The sequence below is a fragment of the Bubalus bubalis genome, chromosome 18 (assembly GCF_019923935.1).
Source record: "Bubalus bubalis isolate 160015118507 breed Murrah chromosome 18, NDDB_SH_1, whole genome shotgun sequence".
NCBI classification, from domain to species: Eukaryota; Metazoa; Chordata; class Mammalia; order Artiodactyla; family Bovidae; genus Bubalus; species Bubalus bubalis.
Genome location: NC_059174.1, coordinates 36542050 through 36559412, shown reverse-complemented (window position 1 = coordinate 36559412; position 17363 = coordinate 36542050). Strand labels below are relative to the sequence as shown.

Sequence of the window (17363 nt, the reverse complement as noted above, 5' to 3'; positions counted from 1 at the left end):
GTAGAATTTGCTGGGATTTTAAAATCTATCTGGAAGGATCCGAAAGAAACCAGCAACAATAGTTGCCTCCAGATGGTGATCAGAATGCCCAAGGAACAAAAGAGGGGGGCTTTCACTGTGAACCCTTCCTATCCTGGAATTTTAAACCTTTTTAAAACTTTTACTCAGTAGTCCAACTCTAGGACTGCCGACTCCCAGAAAAGCAGCATCGGTGTACAAGACCTGGCCGAGAGGCTTCACCAGCAAACTGCTGGACACAAATGCAGTGCCCATCAGGACAAAGGTGGGTGTGTTACAGAACAACCATGACATGGAATATCACACACTACAGAATTCACTGGACCTAGGCTGACGGGCACGGAACGGTGTCCCTGCTATCTCATTTAATGAGATGAGTTGCTTAACATGTGTAAGATCTCATTTTTAATATACTTTTAAATTATATGTACATATGATTTATACACATAAAATAGTCTGGAAAGACAGCAAACTGAACAGCAGCTACTTCGGGAGATAGGAAAGGGGAGAACAATTTTGACTAGGGATGTTTTATTTGAATTTATTATGAGACGTCTGTATAACACATGAACTTTTGTCAAAACCTCCTCAAAGTACAGCATAGCCCTGTCAAGTGAGAAATGGCTTTGGTGTTGGGGGTAGTGACTTCGGTTGATGAACTCCCAGGAGAAGATGCTCTGCACACCTCTGCCTTCCCCACCCCACCCCAGAAAGACGCCAGATCAGAGCAAGGCTTGATCCGGGACAAAATCACTTCCATGTCAAAAGCATCAACACTGCGCTGATGGGTCCTATCAGAACCTTTAAGTTCAAAAAAGTGGGTGGCAAGCCCCTGGCTGACCATGAGCTCAAGTCCAGGGTATCCCTCTATTATCACAGAATTCAAGAAAACAGGAAATGTTTCTCAAATGAATGGCTACCCAGGAGCTGGTCCTAAAAGCCGTCCAACTTGCAGCCTCGGGCTGTTGATGCTCTGGTGTCATGGCAACTGCCCAGAGAAACCCAGGCCAAAGGTAGCCATGAGGCAAATGAATGAGAGCTGAAGCCCGCGATCCTTGAAGACTGGGCCACCCATCAAAAGTGTGGCTGTCTCAGTTAATGACACACAATTCTCAAAACCAGCAAGGTCATAGCATTTCCACCCCTGTGTGGACCTGGAGGGTCTGTGGGGCCCAGAGACCTTTTGCCTGGAGGACAGTGACTTTGGACACATCCACACCAACACTGCCCACAGCTGCTGATTGTTTATTGCACAAGAAACTGGCAATACCAAGGCAAGGGGGTGGGCATTACAAAACAATCTGGTGACCAACTCAGAGCTACCAAAGGGCATTCCGTACAGACACCTCAGTTATATACACGTATGTACACACACACCCACATGAACGCACTCTGCACGCCCACAAGCCTGAGGCTCCCAAACCCTGCATAGCATGGTGGCTTGCGCCCCAATCCCCAACATGGTGAGACACCGCAGGGAAGCACAGCCAACAATCCGAGGGAAGGAGGAAGTTGGGCTGCGGTGAGCTGAGCTGCTCGCATCAGTACACACAACAGAGCAGACGTGGGCCAGGGTGGCGGGGGGAGGACAAGGACCTGGGAGCACGAGCCTGTCCTCAGACAGCCCCGTGGGTGGCCTGACGACCTGCACGGGGACCCAGCAACAATCACCACTCCAGCCTCCCAGAGGAGTGTGTTCGCCTGGAAGATCTGAACTCATGGCAGGACGCCCACGGCAGAGGTCGGCAGGAGCTCCAGCAATCAAGTCAGACTGTGCACAGCAGCTCAGGGTCCTTCTGCTGGTTTCCAAGAGCGTCGTCTCTTTTGTGCAGGTAAAGCCACACTTCGAGGCAGAGTGAACACACTCTACAGTAGCAGGAACACACTTCATTCTCCATCCGGACGCACGGGCCGCCTGGAGGTCCAGGGTCTTAGCAGGTCAGCCCCACGCACCCCCATCACTCCATCTAGCAAAGGGAGTTCTCCTCTCTTGGAGGCAGCGAGGTTGGGGTGACACTCAGGACAATAATCCCCTTCCCCCCTTCTCTGTCAAAGGCTCGGGGACAAGGCTGCTGGGAAACTGAGCCACTGGGTCAGGCCTGCCGGAGCTCACAGAACTGTGAAGCAGGCTCCTAAGAGGAGCAGCTGTTTGGAAATTCTTGGACCAACGGTGCTGGGTGCCTCTGGGTCCCAGCCATGCCTGGCGCACCAGCTCCTTGACAGGAAGTGACAGCAGCATACCAACCACAGAACACACAGCGGCCCTACACACAAAATGCTTCAAGTTTATGTAAAAGGGAAAAGAAAATCTGAGGGGGTTTCCATCCCCCTGACATCCAAGCAGCTGGTGACCACCCTTTATCTGCTGGAGGGAACAAGCTGGCCAGCACTGAGTAGAGAGAGGGGCCGTGTTGCTCAGCCTCCATGGCTGGAGCTGGCTAGCCAGGGACAAGAGGTGACCTTGGTCCAGAGCTCCCCTCCCTCAGACCTTCATTTATATAGATCACTGGAAAAGCTCTATACAAAATAGAACCTCTTTTACTGACAAAGACCCTGGGCTTCCTCAGCCCAGAACAGCTACCCCAAATGGCCAGTCTCCCTCTCACCTAACCAGCCTGTGAGGCCCAGGGCTTCAGCACAGGGCGCCCTCCCTTGCACACTCACACCAACCTAGGGTTGGTCTCAAGGGAGAAGAAGGATGAGCTTTGCAGAGAGGGTCAGCCCTCCAGACTTTGCAATGGCTGATGGGGCCAAGGGTGACATGGGGGCTTTATTCCAGGCTGCCACCAGTGGGGAGGAGCGAAGGGCAGGGCAGGGCCTCTTGAGGTCAGGCTCTGCTGCCACCAGCCTGATGACAGTGCGGTCCTACACAGGACTACCATCCTCAGGGGCCTCCCGGGGGCTACATGGCCAGCGGCCCCTCGGGCAGGGAGGACTCAAGACTACACATGTGCTGGGGGTTGGGGTGGGGGAGAGCCTCAGTTACTCCTGTCCAAAGCCCTCGGTCTCCTCAACAGCGTACAGCAGCTTCTCCTTCAGCTGTTCATAGCTCTTGTATGGCGGCAGGTCCAGCCGGTTGAAACTGTCAAGAAAGGAGAGTAGGGCAGTCAGCACGGGGCACAGGTCAGAGCTCTAACAGCCACAGGGGTATTGAGAGATCCCATACTGTGACTCAACCACGATGCCAGCTGGCCACACACAACAGGGTGCTCAAAGGCCCCGCTGTGCCCCTGGACCACAAAGGGATTAGAGGCGGGGACAGGGCTACAGGGGAAATGGAGAACTGCAGAAGAAGACCGGGGACAGAGCTCTTTGCCGACTGGAATAGGAGTGTTTCAATACAGCAAGTTCCCTACATATGAACGAGTTCCGTTCCAACAGCATGTCTGTAAGCCCAGTTTGTTCTTAAGTCCAATAAAGTTAGCCTAGGTACTCAACTAACACAGGTGGCTATCCAGTTGTTGTTCTTCAGTCATTAGTGTCTGACTCTTTGCAACCCCGTACACGAACTGCGGCACGCCAGCCTTCCCTGCCCTCCACTATCTCCCAGAGTTTGCTCAAATTCATACTGTAATATCTTTATAATACTTTTCATACAAATAATACACAAAAAACAAAACATTTTCTATCTTACAATACAGAGCTTTGAAAAATAGAGTACAATAGCTGGAATACACGGACTTGGCATCCAGTGAACAGGCAAGAAGAGTTCCTGATTGGAAGAGGAAGACGGTAGAGCTAAAGGATCATCAGCAATAGGAGATGGTGGGCAAGCTGCACTCCTGACGTTGATGCCACAGGTTCTGGTTCCTTGCTGGATTCAACCCTGTCTACCCTCTTGAAAAAAAATGATCCAGTGATGTCTGGGTGGTAGATCTTTTTTCCCTCATCACAGGTGACACGGTAGCACTGGATTACATTCTGAACGGCTGCTGCAACCTTCATATACCATTCTACATTTGGGTCCTATGCCTCAAAAACTAACGGTGCCTCCTCAGATAAAGAAAATCCCCTTGCCACTTTCTGCTCCTTGTAGAGGATGCACGCACGTGACAATGTACGCCAGAGGTGTGAGCGAACTTACATGACTAGACACATGAACTCACGTTCGCATCTTTGAAAGTTCACAAGTTGAAGGTTTGTATGTAGGGGACTTACTGTATTTCATAGCTGGTATGGCTGTCAAGGCACACAGATACTGTCACAACTCCCGAAAGACCAGAGGCCCAGGCACACCTCAGCCCCATCTGCCCAAACCTAAGCACCGCGCAACTACACACAGGTTGCCAGGATCAAGGCACTGAAGCCGCCTCGGCCTCAGGGCTGCTCTTGGGGGCTCACTGGGTCTCGGGTTCCAGCCACCTCCCCCTGCAACTAGCACACTCACCAGGTGTGGCTCCTGGGCAGCCAGGTTTCCTTGCCAACCTTGTCAATGCAAAACTTCTGTGGGCCGTTGCTACCTGTATCCAAAGGAACACATGTTGTCTATGCCAAGTCGGCCCCTTCCTGAGGCAGGACCCTCCGACGCCACCACAGACAAGTCACACTGACTTGCTTCCAGGAAGACATGAGGTCTTGTCCCTGCTTTGGGCTGTCCTCACCTCCAGCCAACAGCACCAGCAGGGCAGGGAAAACGTACCGATGAGTTCAGTGAATCCCCCGACAGGCAGGCGGCAGGTCCCAGTGACAAACTGCAGCAGCCGGATCCTCTTCTCATTGTCCATCTCCTTCACCACCTGGAGCCCCGCAAGCCAGGCAGAGTCAGGGCCCACTCAGACCAGCACTTCACCCTGACCTGTAACCCCGCAATGAGCCAGGGCCCCTCTTTGGGGCTGAGAACATGGAGCCCCAGCGTGGTCTGTGGGGGTGGGTGACAGTTACCCCCTGGGAAGCCCCAAAGCCGCTCTAAGAGGCTGTGTGTATACATCATTCCCACCAGTCTATGCGACATCTCTTGGTTCCAGGCCAGAAATTCTCTTCCTCATCCAAGTTCCACTTTTTAAAAAAATTTGTATTTATTTAGCTACATCGGGTCTTGGTTGCCTCGTGCAGGATCTTCGGTTGTGGCACATGGACTCTCCAGTTGTGGCCAGTGAGCTTAGTTGCCCTGCAGCACGCGGAACCTTAGCTCCCATACCAGGGGTCGAACCAGTGTCCCCTGCACCATAAGGTGGGCGCTCAAGCACTGGACCACGAGGGAAGTCCCCCAAGTTCCATCTTTAAAAACATACAAAGGATGAGACTGACTGCTTTAATAGGTGTGAGATTTCTTTCTGAGGGAAATGAAATGCGTTGGAATTCAACAGTGGTGACGGTGGGCACAGCACTGTCAGAAGCCACTGTAAGAGCCACTCCAAGCACTTAATGTGGCGAATTTTATGGTATGTGAACTTCACCTCCACAGAAACCCTACCTCTGCTCGTTCTGTTTTATGTACGCTATACCGCACAGTGATAACAACGACAAGACCCGCACGTACAAAGCAACTGACTCCTTATATGCAGGACAAGGAGCTCTTTCAGTTTCTCTGGAGCCAAGCCCAAGCTTTCCGTTCCACCCAGCTGGAGACCACGTGACCTGCAAGAACTTTCCTCCCTGCTCATGGCCCCCTCCCCACCAGCCCGCACACCAGCATCCGAGGCTGGCCCACTGCCAGCAACACCTCCTGTCGAATGCAGCGGCCACAACCCAGCTCCTATCGTCCCAAGACTGGGTTTCTCGCCTCCTTTTGGGAGTTGGGGGAGGTGAGGAGAGTGTCGAAGACGAGGAAGGTGATGACACAACAAGTGTCCACAAGCTTGGAGCTCAATCTGGTCTCGCTTCCTGGGGGCACCGCCCAAACACGCCTGCCCAGAGCCTCTGCGCTTACTGTGGGGACAGACCCAGGGCCCACCTGCCAGAACCACTGGATCTGCTTGCTGTTCTTGGTGTAGTGCCGGTAGATGGTGTGCTTCTGCCAGTCGGTCAGGTCTATCTCCTGCATGCCGCACAGCATCAGCTATGGAGGAGAGAGGGGGTGTCAGGCACCCAGCACCAGCCCCGTCCCCACGGCACACACGGCCCCGTCTACTCCCTGGCAGGAGGAAGCACCCCACACGTCTCTGTCGGCAGTTTTAACAGTATGGGTAGCCCAAGTCTTGCATGATAACCCCTTGCAAACAAGAGCCCAGGTAAGGGCAGGTGCAAGACCCAAATTAACCGTATGTGCCTGCTGATGCCATCCTGGGAGAGCATGGAGTTTTACTGGTGACTTGCTGTGGGTGATCGGCAAGGCTATCAAAGGGCAGGACAGCCCCAGGGGCCGGGGGTTCAGGGTCCCCACAATCTCAGCTCTCACCTCCAGCTCTTTCTCGTCAAAGTAGCGCAACCACTCCAGGGGGGCCACCTCGTTGAAGCCGTCCAGGAAGGCTTTGGTCTGCTCTTCCACACCCCGGGTGAAACGCCAGTCGGTCAGCAGCCTGAAACCAAGACTGACCGTCGGGGGAGCCCGAGACCCACTCCTCTGGGGCAGCTCAGGGTCTGCTGGGAGGTGGCCACTGCTGGCAGCAAGGAGGCAGCTGAGAGCCAACCTGGGCGGGCGGGACACCTGGGCAACTTCGGCCCTAGAGCATGGCCTTTAAAACCTCACAGTAACCCACAGACACCTGAATCTTCAACATCTCCTCCTCCTGCTCCTCCCATCACCGCTGACTGACGCTCAGATGAACGGGGGTTAAAAGACTGGCCCAAGGGACCTGAAGTGAACAGGCATGTTCGTGTACAATCCCACAGGTGACGGTGGGTTTAAGCAGGCAGAGCACAGATGCCCTTTCAGTTAGGAGAACAAAGAAGGAGTCGTCGAACTTTTATGCCTCTTCAAAGAAATTCTGTCCTGCAGTCATGAATCTATGACTTGGGAACAAGGAGCACCCAGGGGCTGGAACAGAGGGCCTCGGGCTCTGGCTACCTGGCTCTGGCCAGCACATGACTGCCACGGCAGCCATCTAAGGTCAGTGCAAAACAGAGGGTTCTTCCCATCCCTGGAGACCCACGGGCCACACGAGGGGGCCTAGCTGAAGACGGTGCCCTGGGATAAGAGCGTGAGGCTCTTCCTCTGCGGCCGGCTGTATCTCTGCCCCCACTTCCCGGGCCCCGCCGGCTCCCTAGCACTTTCGACTCACATGATGTACTCTTCCTTGTTCTCTTCCGTCACTCGGATGCTCTCGCCCCCTTCCTTCAGCTCGTGGGTCGTCACCTTGCCCAGGATCTCCATGTCCTGGATGAAGTACAGCTCTAGGCCGCACTCCTCCAGGTTGTTCTCCCTGGGGGCACAAGAGACCAAAAGGGAAGGTGTCTGTCTTAGAAGGGTCTTCCCTCGGTCCTGCCCCGTCACTCACTTTCAGTGCCCGTGGGACACAAGGACTCACAGGTGGCCTAGAGCCCAGAACAGCATCCCAGGACAGGGGGACCTAGAAGCTGGGCATCTCCACCCGCCTACTACCCACCCAGAGACCCCTCCTCTCCCAGCACCGGGCAACAGAGGGGACCCACTTGATCCAGACAATAGAGTTGTAGAATTCAGGGTCAATGGATTCCAGGTCTTTCAGGGTCGGTCTCTTGTTTAGCATCCGCTTGTAGAAAGGGAGTGTGAAGCCTGTATCAATGAACTTTCCATGGTACAGAGCCTGGGGACAGAAGAGGCACAGCAGAGCGGTCTGGTTTTCCTCAGATGCCCCATATCAGAGCCCAGCTACTGCTCCCTGCGGTCCTGAGCATCTGGCTCTCCCAGGGGCCTGAAGGCTAGGTCTGCAGCCCTCTTGATCCCACCTGCAGACCACAAGGACCCACCTCTGGCCCGCTGCGTGCCCACCAGCCCCTCGCTCTAGCAGAGGTCTGCCTCCACGCACACAGAGGAGACTCGCTCAGCACAGCCCCAGGTGGCGGCCCTGACTCACTGCTGCTCAGAGCTGGGCAGCAGAGGCAGCCAAAAATAATGCAGACGCCCCTGCTGCTGCTGGCGGGCCAGCAGTGAGTAATAGTCTAGGGTTTTACTGGTCTGTCCTGTCAGCCACAGGGCCAGGCGGGTCTCTAGACCTAGGAAGAATGTGCCCACTTCCTGAGCCCAAGCACCTTGGCCAAGAACCTCCAGACAAAGGGAAGGGACATACTTAGTCATGGGCTCCTGGGTCCTCCTGAGAGGGGAGCAGGGCTGACGCTCACTCAGGAAGTGAGAAGAAGAAGCAAAGGCAAATAAGCAGCGAAAGCTCTCCAACGACCAAACGTGGCAGAGGGACCGGGCCTTCCATGGGCTCCCCTTTCTCCATCCTGGGTCTTGGTGCTCACGAGGTACTCAACCGGATGCACACAAGGTGACGCCCTTTCCAAATTTACACTGTGCTCCCGTTTCTACATAAATACAAACGCCCAACTCCCCATTCCCTGCTCTTCCCTCCTCCTGCCAGATGACTCCAACATCCTGCACCGGTCGATTAACTAGGGCCCCATTCTCAGCTAGTGTAGATTCCCCATCCCCTTCCAGAAGGCCCAAGTCTCAGTCGGACACTCCCAGACACCGCCACCCAGCTCATGGCAACACCCAGAGACAGCCCGTCATCCTCCACCCTTGACAGCACATGCACTGAGTGTTAAGTGAAGACTTTGATCCGGGGACCCTGGGCTTTCTCTTGACAAGTCCTACACAAATGAACGTGAAAACCTCCTCAGTACTCTGGACTATTTCCAGAACTCTCACTAGCTTTCTGCATCTTTAGTGAGTTCTGTAAAGATGAGGGCAGAGCTCAGAGAGTGGCCACCCAGCCTTCAGAGCTGCTGGTGGTCTACAGGTCTGTGACTGCACTCCCTGGAGGTCTGATGACAGCGAATCTTACCATGGCGATGAATCGGCCGATAAAGCGGAAGTAGGTGAGGTGGTCGGGGTTGATGGAGGAGGCAGGGTTGATCTGCAGGCAGTAGTTGTTCTTCCCGGCGTATTCAAATAAACAGTACATGGGGTTGAGCACCTCGTGGGACAAGAGGAAAAACCACTCTCTGTGAGAGAAGAGAGAGGAAAACAGGACTAGTGGATCACACCCTGCTCACCTGCTCTGCAGGCACGAGTCTCTTCTGCCGTCAAACAGTACATAGTCTGGAGACATGCATCCTGGAGAGGCAGCCCCACTGCGATCAACCCTGGGCTAACCTCTGTGAACAGGGCAGGGTCAGACCTAGGGTGAATCAGAACAACTGCACTGGACAACAATGCTCAGGCAAACCCGTGTGTGTGAGTGTTGGCTCCAGGTGCTGTATTCTGGGGCTTTCCATCTGATATCCAGAGCATCTAATGGCAAAGGGGCTCCTTGCATGCTGGGTTGCCATGCACAGTTGTGTAGACTGTGCACTGCACAAGGACATGACGTTAAAGTATCATAGATGTGTACATTTGTCACAACAAATTTCCTGAAAATAGCATCAAGCTGCCTTTTTTTTTTTCTAATAAAACCAGTATATTGTGACCATTTTCCAACACAGAAGTGTCTTGAGAAAGGACATTTTTTTCTAAATCTTGCAAAAGGGCTCTATGACCAGCAGTCACCCTGCTTCCACCCTACCTAAGCAGTCTAATATGAATACACAGTAATGTGTTCTTAATCCTTGATGCAGGACAATTCTGTTCATCAGGTTGTGTCTACACCTCACTCCCACCACCCCACCATCCCTTTACCCCAGACCCACCACCATACCCTTCCCCGTATGTCCACGAATTCATCTGAACCAACGCCCACACCTTAGCATCTCTTTGCACCCTAGGTACAAGCCTCAAGCCAGAATTCAGAGTCCTTTGAGGCTTGAGCTACACAAGCAGGGGGACGTCCCAAGGGGGGCCAGTCCTTGGCTGCTGGGCTGTTTGTGGCCAGGCAGACGAGGAATCTCTTCGATGCAGAGGGTGCCCCGGTATCCTGTCCGTGGTTCTACCCTGTGGTAGAACAGCATGACGTAACCTACCATAGGGTAAAACCACTGGCAGGACACAGAGAGACAGACACACACGGGGCGGGAGCCACACCACCAAGGAGAGCCTAGAGAGGAGGTCACCACGGTCACCATGGAAAAAAAAGAGCAATCGATCCACGGGGGCCAACACAGAGGGCAACGCCACCAGCACACACAGGACCAGGAGCGAGTTAACCCAACACCAAGCGAGAAGACGTCCCCACACCAAGAGAGGCCAGCAGGCTGAACGGTCACCGCAGCCAAGACGCTCTTCCTCTCTGCCGGGGCCCTCATGCCCCATCGTCCAAGGCAACATTTTGCCAGACAATCTATTAACTTTTGTAGCAGCACTGGGGTGAGGGCAAGACAATGCTTTGAGTCCTTTTTAGGAGTATATCATTTGTTTTCATTTTATTGTCACTGTGCACATGACATGCAGCTGAGTATTGATCAATACCCTTTGGATTGGGACACAGCTTATATATGCCAGATCTATGCCAAGACCCCCAACTGAATCCACCCCAGCTGCCTCAAGAGGAAGTGAAGTCCAGGGTCTATTCCAATGGACAACCACTTAATACCGGTATCTAACCACTGCCCACTGGTGCGACTAGATGGGGTAAAGTAAAGAAATAATGACAAGTTGGTTGGTAAAGAACCATTGTTCTCAACAAAGACCTACTGTACAGCACAGGGAACTCTATTCAAATGGTATGTGGCAGCCTGGATGGGAGGGGGGTTTGGAGGAAAATGGATACATGTATATGGACGGCTGAGTCCCTTTACTGTTCACCTAAAACTATCACAACAGCTTAACTGACTATACCCCAATACAAAATAAAAAAAATTTTTTTAAAAGAGCCATCATCTTGAACCCCTCCCCTAGAAACCACCCCCCGGCCTCCCCTTGACCCAGCAACTAGAGGGCTGATGCCCAGCCCAGAAGAGGACCCCAGGACCCAGTTCTCATGCCCCTCCGGACCACCCACACTCCTGCCCACTCCTGAAGGTGCAGGAGAGCTTTGGCAACTGTCTGAGAAAGGAGGCAGCTTCCTGGCCGGGTGCCCTGCAGCTTGGGGAAGCGGGGTGCAGCACGGCCTTTCAGGGCTCCCAGCTCACCTGGCGATGCCCCCGTAGTCCAGGCCCTCCTCGCCACGCATGATGATGTAGAGCCGGCGGCGCAGGTCGTAGGGTTTCATGTTCATGATCTGGGGAGACAGAAGGTCGTGGCCAGCCTGCCATTCTCCCTTCCATGGCAGGCCAGGGGCAGGCGACCAGGGACTCCCAGGCCTGCTCTTCAGCTGATCCCCCATAACCAAGGCCCACGTCTTAAAAACCATATCATGCGGGTTTAAAGGGCCACACAAGAGAAGATAGGGTGGTAGCAGAGGGCCTTGTCCCTGCCCTGGGTCTTAGACTCAGTGATTATTCTCTAACCTGTTGGAAAGAATCCTCAAAAAGTGTCTGCCTGGAAACGCTGATCTTCACGTGGCTGGGGAGAGCATTTGACTGAAAAGAAAAGGAAAACAGAGACCTCAAATTGGGGCATTGGTGGTAACTATTCAATCTGATCACTTGTCTGTTGAATAGGCTTCCCCTACCCCCTACCCCGGGTTTGGAGGGTAGAGAACTTGGTCCCCTAGGAATGGAAGACAATGTCACATAACTGCTCAGAGTGAGACAAGTGACCTGCTCCCACCTAAGACACAAGTGTTCCAATGCCTGCAATTAGGCTAGGAAGCTGCTGAAATGACTCTGTAACCCCAATCTCCAGGGGGAGGCCCCAGTACCAGAACTCACATGGCAGAGGAAACGGAATTGGTGATACTTCCACCGAAAACTTCGGTCGTAGGCGCCAGGGGACCCTTGTTTTGTCCTGGGAAGAGCAAAGTTGTTCTGGAATCCACGAGATTTCTCAAAACTTGGCAACTTATTAGCCCTAAGGAAAGCTACTGCTCTGTTAATTTAGAGACGAGTAAAGTAAAGCATAAAAGAAAGGAAGGGACTGCCACTAAGATCTTCTGCAGACTTGAAGGTTAAAAAGAAAATCTAGAAATAAAGCCAGACCTCTTGCTTTTAGGGAAAGACCACCGGTGTTAGTCTCAATAGAGAAGCCCCTTCCCTCCCCATCGCCACTGGCGTGGCACCAAAACTGGCCACTAGAGGGTGGTAAGAGCAGCTATACTAGGCCTAAGCTAACAGTGATGTCACCTGCGCAAAGTCCTCGGTGCTGGTGCTCAGGCGCTCAGTCTTGTCCGACTCTTTGTGACCCCATGGACTGTAGTCTGCCAGGCTCCTCTGTCCATGGGATTTTACAGGCAAGAATACTGGAGTGGGTTGCCATTTCCTTCTCCAGGGGATCTTCCTGACCCGGGGATTGAACCCATGTCTCTTTCGTCTCCTACGTTGGTAGATAGATTCTTTACGACTAGCGCCACCTGGGAAGCCCTACATGCAAAGTCCTTACCCTGACTCAAACCCCGGGCGAGGATCCTTAAAGGTGGTGGTGCGGGTATTGTGGTCCACGAAGTAGCGCACCCCCTCGCTGGTGTACTTCATCTCCCACCCTGGGGGCAAAGCCGGCTCCTGGATCATCCTGGAAACACGGGAAGAGAGGGGCTGCAGGGCCTCATATCTCACCTTCTGGGCTTCCATGCTAAGGGGGCTGGGGTCCCCAGAAGGCTGGAGCTGCCTTCTCTCTGCTTTTACCCAGGACCCGCAGAGGCCTCAAGGAAATGTAATTGGCAATACCCAAGGTCTGCAGCGGAGAGAGATCATTACTGTCCCAAGGCGCAAAGAATCCCCGCCCTGGGTGGATGGCCGTGGCCTGAGCGGCCACCAGCAATCCCAAGACATCAAGTGCCCCATCCCAGACTAGCTTCTGGGGGGTGGGTAGTAGAGGAGTATTGGGGTCAGGGGGAGTTCTCACATAACTCTTCTGAAATCACTTCATCAGCAGCTTGTACAACAGAGACCAGCAACACCGGCCACTCAGGCCACACTACAGCCATGAGGAAGGCCAACGTAAGGTGCCACTTTCAAGCTCTCACTATATCGTGAGGGTCTGGGGGCACTTGTGTGTGTTTAAAGGTCCCAGAACATCAGCCACAGAGGCCAAATACAGTGCGAGGCCACCAGGCCAACGGAGGTGCACAGGGCCCACCCAGAGCTCTCCCAGCCTAAGTCCTCACCCCTGGGTGCGAGGGTCTTCCCACTGGGTTGTGCGTGTGTTGTGGTTCACGTAATACACCCGTCCGTTGTCCTGTCTCTTCTCTGCCGGGGAGGAGAAAGAAAAGTGGACGCTCAGATTGAGACACGCTGAGCCCATGTCCTCTCCCCTCTGGCTCCCACCTCCTGGGTGCTAGGTCTGCGTCTCTGCCTCTGTCCCCACCCTGTTAGAGAACCAGAGCAAGCCTGGCTCACTCATGTCTGTCACTGGCGAAAAAAAGGACAAAGAGAATCTTTCCCTACTGGGGAGCAGGGGAGGGGTATACACGTTTTCAACTCAAGATGAAGCACCGTCTTCGGTTGGTCGGTCGGTTGGTTTGCTGGAGGGAAGCGGGCGGTGTGGCAACACAGAGGGGGAAGCAGGCCAGCTGAAACCAGAGGCGTAATTGCATCCAGCTGTGTGCAAAGTGGAGACACAGCCCAGCCTCCCCTCGACCCTGGCGCCCACCCCAGTCCATCACGGCTACTCTCTGGTCCTCGGATGCAGCCAACCTAGGCATCCCTGTCCCACAGGCAGGGTCACTGGGGGTGCGGGGGGGAGGCTACCTTTTCCCTCATACCTCTCTGCTCAGCACCACCGGGCCTCTGTACCCTCCTGCTTAAAGGCAAAGTTTGGTTCTCAAACTCCCACATCCCAGCAAAATCTCTATACTGTGCATACATGCAGACACCTGGGGCTGTGGGCGTCCTGGTATTATTCCTGCGTGTGTGCTTCAAGAGGGGCAGTGTCTGGTGAGCTCAGACATACTTTCTCCTTTGGACAATATTTACTCCCTGGCCCTCTACTGCCGTACTAACGATGGCTCTGAGTTGTTTGAGGGAGAAGCATGGGCTGCAGGGGCAAGCTCAACTCTAGCTGCTGATTCTGAGACGGACTGAAGGGGGCACCCGCTGGTTCCAGGTGGATGGCAGGCAACATAGCGCTCACCTTTCCCAACTTAAAAGTTTCTCGGCTTCCAACACTGTTTCTGTCCTGAAAACAAACAATGTGCATGGCCCTCCCTCTTTACCGATGACAGGGAGAAATTAAAGAAATAAAAATAATCAGTTCCAGAAGCTACAGGGAACCCAGAAGCTGAAAAAGATCCAGAACTATGGAGCCCAGCCCCCACCCCTTGAGCAGCAGCCTGCAATGTTCACAGTATCAACCAAGGGTCCTGGTCCCTGTCTGCCTTACCTGGTATCCATTACTTGATGGAAACTTCAAAAAACAACAGACAAAAGGAAAAGAAAGAAAAGAAGGTGCCTGGGATTATGACAGAGCTCCCATCACCTCAGAACAGCCAGTGGGACCGTTCCACAGAGGACTGGCTTCCTGACAGGGTTGTGAGGGGATGGGGAAGCCACTCCCAGCCCAGAAGCTTCTGCTATGAACTAGATCGTCCATGTATTCTTGGCCAAGGACCAAAGCCAAGCCTGGGGGATCTGTCTAGCCAGCCGATGCCATTGTCACTACGTGAGGGCCTCCCACGGCCCACGGGAACCACCTCGCTGCATACAACGTGGTAGTTTGAGGGCTGGGAAAGTCCTTAAACATCCTAGCCCAACTTCATCTAGGAAGAAAGGGACTCGGGAGCATTCAGTCACACACCCAGGGTCAGAGGAGCTGAGGCGACGTGGATCTAAACCTAAGGTGTCTGGACCCCTGGGTCAGTGCTTGGGGAGAACGTGGAGTCTCTGCTGGAGGAGCAGAAAGGGACCCGGGACTGAGCACAGTAGACTCAACAGCAGGCTTGCCCTAAACGCAACTCTCCTCTGGTTTTGCTACTCTTAGACTCTTAACTCTCCCTGGGGAGACGGGCCCTGGGGAAGCCAACACAAAGCCCAGAGGACTCCATCAGGAAGGTTCCCGGGCCCTTGGCCAGACGCTCCTTTTCCTCTCAGTTTCACATCATCACAGTCTTGTGTGTTTTCCTGATCATTCATAAAATACTGCTGACTCCAGCCATGGCTCCTATTCCCATCTCAGCTATTTCACACCTGGCATCTGGGAGCTGTTCTCAAGACCCCACTGCAGCTCCTACTTGGTGACCATCATTTAGCAGAACTGGTATGGAAACAAACCACTTGACTCTAGGGATCCAGGAACAACTCTGGGATCCCCACTGTAGGTCACAGGGTCTGCCAGATAGCTTTACACAGTTCTCATTTCATCTGATGAGTCCTTTCCTGCCCAGCCAGGGAACCTATTTGACCCGCTCCTGTTTGACTTGCTGTCAAACTCTGAGACAACAATGAACTATGACCTTTCATCCTTTCAGGGAGTCAGATGGATCACCTGTGTGCCTAAGGGATTCCTGAGCTGAAAATCAAGAACTAAATGGGGGACCTCACTAACAGATATATCCCACTAGAAGGACTAGAGGGTCTTTGCAGTGCCCTGGAATGCAGTGGTAATTGACTAAGTGATACCCTCGGGGTCTCTGGGGGTTGATGTAACCCCATAAATTACGACCAGGCAGTAGTTGCGTCTGCATCAACAGGATCCAGCTCACAAGCTGCACTTTCCAGGCGATGCTCATCCTATCATTGTCAGCTCCTTTGCTGGGAAGCACACCCCTGCCCAACTTCACACCACCTGTGAACACCACCGAACCGGCGTCCACTGTCTCCTGCAGACCTAACAAACAAATTAAACCCGACATATGCCAAGTTTTGCAAAGTCTGCCCTCTTCAGCTCCCAAGGACTCTCGGCATACATACTGAACAAAACCCTGACCCAGATCAGAGCTGCAGAATGCGCTGAGTCCCACCATCTCTCATGACCGCTTTTGGCACAACCACTCCTTCCCAAAATAGTCATAAGGCCTACCATCTCTCTCAGGTCACGGCTGTCCATCCCTCTAACTCATTACTGGCCAACGACACGAAGGACTTGGGATTCTCCAGTGACAGGGAGAATCCAGCATGGCATTATAAACTAGCAATGGTACACTTTCCTAATGTCAGCAGCCCACACTCAACTCTCTCATCTGCTTCCCTCTGGCCCCTTTCACAGCCATTTATCACAAGTAAAAAGATGGCTTCCATGATTCAAAATCGAGCTGAAGTCCTCCACCATCTCAACTGCAAAGAAAGGTATGGTAAGGTGTCTCGGCAGACAGCCACAGACCTACAAATGCATCTAGGAATCAGCCAGTGTCACAATGCCTTCATCACATAGGATGGATTCTTGAGGGGGCACCCTGAAAGTCAGCACTGCAACCCAACAGTCCCATGGCTGCTGGGACATTTCTTGCATAGGGTCAGGCCCCTGCACTGACGGCGGAGGAGGTGTTCCAGGGGTGCAGGAGAACTCGGCTATTTTCCCCACCTTCCAGCCCCATCGCCTGCAACTGTTTCAGCTGGGCATCCCTGGAGGGTGTGCTGGAAAGAGTCCAAACAGGGGAACGGAGGCAGGAGAATGAGGAAGACGCATGGGGAAAGAGGACAGAGCGCCATGGAGCCATCAGCTGATGCCCTGAGGGTACAGAACAGAGAACTCAATACTTACCCCAGCCGGAAGGGAGCGGGCCCAGTGGGTCATGGTCAGTGGAAGCACTCGAAGACTAAACACAGAAACACAGCAAAACACAGGGGTTAAAAAAAAAGCCGCTGGATAAAAATAAACCAATCGATCAAAATTAAAACTGCCAAGGACTAGTTTCCACATTTCAGCACTTTGCAGAGCAGACAGTGGGGCCTTAGGTGGCCTCTGCTCCTCTCCAAAGTCTTCTTCTTCTTCGAAGGAAAAAACCCCAAAAGAACCCTGCACACTGAGGGCCGGGACAGGTAGTGAAGAGGGTGGAGCGAGGGGGAGGGAGAGGTGTGCAGGTGAAGGTGAGCCGAGGCCCAGAGCGGGCCCCAGGCGTGGCAGGAGGGCCCGAAGAGGGACCGGCAAGCTCGGCCTGGTGCCTCCTCTCAGCTCCTGCTCAGGGCAGCCAAGGCGACTGAAATCACCACCACCACCTCCAACTTTCTCCAAGAACCACACACGGGAGGGGAAAAAATATCGCAGGCCTTTCCAATGAAATCATTCCCACAAGCCCTGCCCACGCCCAGAGCTTCCTGGCTGGGGGCTGGGCCCTCCTCCCTCCACCCCACTCCTGGGTGCGCAGGGAGAGGGAGCAGCCGTGTGTGCGACGGACTGAGGGCACATTCAGGCCCCA

The 17363-nt window shown here is 53.6% G+C and overlaps 1 protein-coding gene across 2 annotated transcripts in view; it reads right to left on the bottom strand.

Annotated features, from left to right (window-relative positions):
* Positions 1-1249: 1249 nt before the first annotated feature.
* The window catches only part of WWP2 (WW domain containing E3 ubiquitin protein ligase 2), a 144072-nt gene continuing 127958 nt past the window's right edge, over positions 1250-17363 (bottom strand). For both annotated transcript variants that reach the window (XM_025268966.2, XM_025268965.2), the window contains 14 exons: positions 16709-16763; positions 13179-13260; positions 12455-12583; positions 11788-11863; positions 11425-11496; positions 11107-11195; positions 8886-9045; positions 7549-7682; positions 7179-7319; positions 6356-6476; positions 5912-6016; positions 4658-4754; positions 4406-4478; positions 1250-3100 (listed from right to left, as the gene is read on the bottom strand). In XM_025268966.2, coding sequence (XP_025124751.1) covers positions 3001-3100; positions 4406-4478; positions 4658-4754; positions 5912-6016; positions 6356-6476; positions 7179-7319; positions 7549-7682; positions 8886-9045; positions 11107-11195; positions 11425-11496; positions 11788-11863; positions 12455-12583; positions 13179-13260; positions 16709-16763 — 1434 coding nt within the window. In that variant the 3' untranslated portion in view covers positions 1250-3000. The remainder of the gene's footprint in view (positions 3101-4405; positions 4479-4657; positions 4755-5911; positions 6017-6355; positions 6477-7178; positions 7320-7548; positions 7683-8885; positions 9046-11106; positions 11196-11424; positions 11497-11787; positions 11864-12454; positions 12584-13178; positions 13261-16708; positions 16764-17363) is intronic.